The sequence below is a fragment of the Rhamphochromis longiceps genome, linkage group LG15, assembly GCF_057381845.1.
Source record: "Rhamphochromis longiceps isolate RC_006_pf linkage group LG15, R_longiceps_female_GT1.1, whole genome shotgun sequence".
NCBI lineage: Eukaryota > Metazoa > Chordata > Actinopteri > Cichliformes > Cichlidae > Rhamphochromis > Rhamphochromis longiceps.
In genome coordinates this window covers 23,473,881-23,478,787 of record NC_140571.1, presented here as the reverse complement: position 1 = coordinate 23,478,787, position 4,907 = coordinate 23,473,881, and the positions used below count along the sequence as shown (strand labels likewise).

The following is a 4,907-nucleotide window of genomic DNA, read 5'->3' as shown; positions in this document are numbered from 1 at the left end:
TGGAACACCAGACAGCAGCCAGGACGGGGAGTGCTGAGACACCGGAGCGGAGAGCACAAAGACAAAGACTTTTCGGGGAAGACACGACACGGAAGTAAAGGGAAAGCACGGAGATTTATTATCATTTATCGCACTGTAAATAAACGCACCGTTTGCAGTGCGTTTTATTTCCCCCCACATCCCCACGGCTTGCCCTGGCAAACCGTGACATATTCACGCTCATGTCTCCTCACTTACGGTGTGTTCACACCGAACGCGATGGACGCGAATAAAACGCCCCAAACGCCCCTAATTTGACACGTGTACATTCGCGTCTCAACGCGTGTCCAAGAAAAATCCATCGCGCGTCAAAATATGATATTTTGACGCGCGTGAACCGGAAATGTGGGAGTTTCCATCTTTGCAAGATGGCAGCTGTCGAGCTAGCGCTTGAAGAGAGAGTCTCCCTTCTCTATTTACTGTGGAGAGCAGAGCAGCAGCGTAAAAGACGTCCTCGCCGTACCTGGGTCCATCAAGTCCTCCAGGCGCGTGAGCAGTTTGGTGAGTTTCACCATTTGCTCCAGGAGCTGCGCCTGGATGACGGCAGATTCCAGCGATATCATCGTCTGTCACCCGGCCAGTTTGAGGACCTGCTTTCCCGCGTCGGTCCCAGAATCGCCCGCCTAGACACCAATTACAGGCGCTCAATCCCACCTGCAGAGCGCCTGTCCGTCTGCCTGAGGTTAGTAAAAGTGGTCAATACGGTAGTCCTTTATTGATACCTGTGCTAATATATGCTAAACCATCCATTTATACACTGCTAACATGGATGTGCTATGCTAACAGTGAATGCTGTCGGCGTTTACTGATGGCATAGCACATCCATGTTAGCAGTGTATCGTGTATACACTGCTAACATGGATGTGCTATGCTAACAGTGAATGCTCTCGGTGTTTACCGATAGCAAACTGGTACTGTTTATAATATTTCTAGTGATACTCAGATGGTCTCATCAAGTCCCGATTTAATTCGATTTATGCTGTTATCAGTGGTTGAATGATAGCATGGCTGTGGTGTCATAGGTATGCTCTCGGTGTTTGCTGATATCAAACTGGTATTAGGACCACTGTGGGTTAATCTTTGTAGTGATACACACTCCTTTTGTTTATTTATACCTGGTTTAATTTCTGGGATAGTTGAATATTTGTATATAATCACTGCAGACTGTTTTAGATTATATCAAATATATATCATGTAATTATCCTTATAATTACAAAATGTTTTATGTAAGATTTATGTTTTGGAATTTGTAATTTTGGAATTTCAATAATGTATTTTGTAACTGCAGTACACATAATACACATTTTAAACAATTTTGTCCAGGTTCCTTGCCACCGGGGACTCCTTCAGGACCATCGCGTTCAGTTTTCGAGTCGGTGTGTCCACGGTGAGCCAGATCATCCCCCAGGTAGCGACGGCCATCTGGGACTGTCTAGTGGACGATTTCATGGCTGTGCCTTCAACTGAAGACTGGCGGTCCATCGCAGAGTGTGTGAAGGCAACGTGTGTTCTCCACAATTTTCTGCGCTGTGTGGACGAGAGAGGGGCACCTGCTGTGAGGGGTGTGGCACCTGCTGTGGTGGAGCCGTTGCAAGGCCTGGGTCGTGTAGCAGCAAACAACTCCTCCAGAGAGGCTGTCCTGGTGAGGGAGAAGTTCATGGCCCACTTCTCGGCAGAGGGAGCTGTGTCTTGGCAACCAAAGGAGTAGCCTGTTTGAAGTCTGAGTGACTTCCCCACAACGGCTCTTTTAAGAGCCACCCACAAACCTCTAAAGAGTGTTCCTGTCTTTTTAAAATTTTCTTAATAAATGGATCTCTACTCCAAAATAACCTAACCTCTCTTTATTCTCTTAAGTAACTTGTCTTCACTATGTTCCTATAACCAGTGTGATGCAAAAGTTTGAGCAACCTTATTAATAGTCATTATTTTCCTGTATGAATCGGTTACAGTAAAAAATGTCAATTACATATATCATATAGGAGACACACACATTGATATACACTACATATTTATGTTATTTCTCTTTTTATGTGTTGCCAATATATGCACCTGCTTTATTTAGTGTAAAGTTATTGCACACTTTCTGTAAATCCAGTGAACTGCATTTCACTTCTCAAATATCACTGTGTGTGTCTCCTATATGATGTATTTAACTGACAATTTAAATTGTGACAAATAACGATTTGTACAGGACAATGATGGCTATTAACAAGGTTGCCCAAACTTTTGCATCCCACTGTATCAGTATATTTTGTCATTAGTATAATATGAAATAAATTCTACTTGTGTCAAGTCGGGTGCCAATATTTGCTGTGTAGTAGAACAGAGACATTTGTCATTATAAATGTTTATTTGATAAAATATATAAATTCAGTAATAAAAAGATTCAACATAAATATATGAAATTTAACTATTTACAGAGAGACAGGAATAAAAAGGACCCAGCTTGGAGTGGAAGAGCCTCAGGGGAGGAGGAGAAGAATAAGAACATTGTTTCTGCCCTGGAGAGCTGCTGCCTCATCAGAAAACTACTGATCATTAGGGTCCAATGTTTCCAAATTTAGCACAGCTGTGCTGTTGTCAAAAACTAATTTATGAATTTGGAATTTCACGAATTCTCGTGTCTGAGGCGGCATGCTCTCCAGAGCAGGAACAAGGCCGAGGAGGAAATACTCTGTTGCAGACGGGCGTGGCCTCTTTAGGGACTCCAGGATAGCCAGCTCCACCGCCGATGGACCATCCTGGGACCCTTCCCTCGACCGCCTTCGAGCTCTCCTCCTCTGTGGGCCTGTAAAAAACAGAACAAAACACCACAAAGAAATGAGAAGGCTGCTACTAGATTGTCATTTTCAAAATTGAAAAAAACCAGGATATGAACAGATTGGTTGTAGATATTTAGTAAAGGTGATCACAAGGGAATCCAAGCAAGTAAAAAGCTATCAGTGCTTGATGTTCATACCTGTGGGTGCAGCAGCAGGAGTGGAGGGACCAGGGACTGGGGAGTCAGGAGAAGCAACAGGGGAGGACTCTGCTGCATGATAACTTGACTCTATCAAGACAATATTAAATGTTAACAGGTTGAAGACAATAGTCATAGAGAATATTATATTATTATATACTTATTATATACAGTGGTCTCCCATTTATTGCAGCACATGAACAGTAGTCACAGTTCTCACAAGTTGATTCTCAAAGTGCAAACCTTTGTCGATTTTAAAACGTAAAAGTATTATGCCGCGCTTTTTCTCCGTCTGCGGCGCCACTTTTGTGCGCCTTTTTTGCTCCCGGTGCAGGTGTCTATTTCCGAATGAGGGTCATAGTTATGAGTGTTTTTGTGCTGTTTTTTTCTATTTGAAGTGATGGTTATCAAAACCAAACATGATAAGTTTGGCAAGCGCAGGAGACACGACACGGAGGAGATTTGTCATTTGGGCTGCAGAATGCAATGCGCATCGTTGAAAGCTGTACGGTGCAATAAAAAAATCAGCGAAAAGGCGAGGCAGTGACGGATGAACAGCGGGACTACTTTATACTGTTTATTAATAAACAAAATATATTCCTGTATGACAACACGCATAAATTAACTGCCTACATTAATTAATTGTAAACATACCTTCTGACTGACACTCCCCTGCTGCCTCTTCGGGCTGTCCCTGGTCCTCGGGGGAGAAGTTCTCCACGGTCCGCACCATATTACCGCTGGTCTCCCGCGGGGTGAGGAAGGGGTCCAGAAACCCCATGACCGCGAAGAACTTCCATCTCCTCCCCGATCCTGCTGCAGACCCACTCCTCTTCTCCTTCTCTGACCTCTTCTCCTTATTATAGGTGTCCCTGAGGCTCTTCCACTTTCTCCTGCAGATGTCCTCTGAATAAACGCATTATCTGGTTAGCGGAAAGGTATTTGTACAACAGTGGGAAAATCGCGGGACAGTAGGCGCGCTTGCTAGCTTTTGCACGGCTTCATCGGGTCAGTCTGAAAATTAAAAAGAAGAAGGAATGAACTTACCAGGTTGCCCGATCTCCTCACTTATGTGTCTCCAAGCTAGGTCCTTTTTATTCCTGTCTTGGTAGAAATAGGAGCTGGCATCATATAGCTCGGGGTGGTTAGCCATGGCGCTGATCAGCTTTTCCTCCATACTGAATGAAGAATGAAGGGCTTTGGCTGGATCTGCCCCTTTGACCTAGGTCAGAGCCACGTCACCAGGCTCCTGATTGGTTGTCGCGGCGCGATTTGACGCTGGAGTTCAGATTTTTCCAACTCGAGCGGTAGACGCGAAACGCGCGTATGCACAAAGTGCAACACAAAAACTCACGCGCGTGGTTTTATTCGCGCGTCAAACGCGCCTGACGCGCTACACTGACGCGCGTTTCGCGCGTCAAACGTGCCTGACGCGCTACACTGACGCGCGTTTCACGCGTTTTGGCGTTTTCGCGACGCAAATCTGCTTCCGAATTTTCGCGGGACCCGCAATCGCGCGTCATCGCGCCTTTCCATTGACTTTACATGTAAACCTGACGCTCTATTCGCGTCCATCGCGTTCGGTGTGAACACACCGTTAGACTCACATTTGTACATGAACCTTGATGGAAAAAAAAAACAAAACAAAAAAACAAACAAACAGTTGTTTGTTGTTCTCATTAGACTCTGCAATACAGATTATGACCACTGGGAGGCAGTGTTGTTTAAAAAAATGAAGTCAGTCCAAAGCACAGGCTTCACATGACACTAAGCGTTGAAGTGGGAAAAAATGCAAGATTCCCCACCCAACAACTCAACTATATTTATACTGAAGAGAGGCTAGTGACATAAAATGTATTTCCAAAATTAGCTGCTCAGTTAAAGATGAGCTGCCATGATGTAACTGACT

At 44.5% G+C, this 4,907-nt stretch overlaps 2 protein-coding genes across 2 annotated transcripts; one reads left to right on the top strand and one right to left on the bottom strand.

Annotated features, from left to right (window-relative positions):
* Positions 1 to 233: 233 nt before the first annotated feature.
* LOC146652674 (uncharacterized) lies at positions 234 to 2,362 on the top strand. The gene is made up of 2 exons (XM_085383282.1): positions 234 to 721; positions 1,363 to 2,362. The coding sequence occupies exons 1-2, from the start codon at positions 408 to 410 to the stop codon at positions 1,745 to 1,747; spliced, it is 699 nt and encodes a 232-aa protein (XP_085239408.1). The 5' UTR covers positions 234 to 407; the 3' UTR covers positions 1,748 to 2,362.
* A 205-nt stretch (positions 2,363 to 2,567) lies between these two features.
* Positions 2,568 to 4,175, bottom strand: LOC146652673 (uncharacterized). Its single transcript, XM_085383281.1, has 4 exons — positions 4,046 to 4,175; positions 3,653 to 3,904; positions 2,999 to 3,088; positions 2,568 to 2,827 (listed from the first exon to the last, which is right to left on the bottom strand). Exons 1-4 carry the CDS (start codon positions 4,173 to 4,175, stop codon positions 2,568 to 2,570), a joined length of 732 nt encoding a protein of 243 aa, XP_085239407.1.
* Between the last annotated feature and the right edge of the window lie 732 nt (positions 4,176 to 4,907).

Coding starts and splice junctions, on each gene's coding strand:
- LOC146652673 (XM_085383281.1), bottom strand. CDS start 4,175: ATGGAGGAAAAGCTGATCAGCGCCATGGCTAACCACCCCGAGCTATAT. Junction 3,089..3,652: donor AGGGGAGTGTCAGTCAGAAG/GTATGTTTACAA, acceptor TTGTCTTGATAG/AGTCAAGTTATCATGCAGCA. Junction 2,828..2,998: donor TCCTGCTGCTGCACCCACAG/GTATGAACATCA, acceptor TGTTTTTTACAG/GCCCACAGAGGAGGAGAGCT.
- LOC146652674 (XM_085383282.1), top strand. CDS start 408: ATGGCAGCTGTCGAGCTAGCGCTTGAAGAGAGAGTCTCCCTTCTCTAT. Junction 722..1,362: donor CGCCTGTCCGTCTGCCTGAG/GTTAGTAAAAGT, acceptor AATTTTGTCCAG/GTTCCTTGCCACCGGGGACT.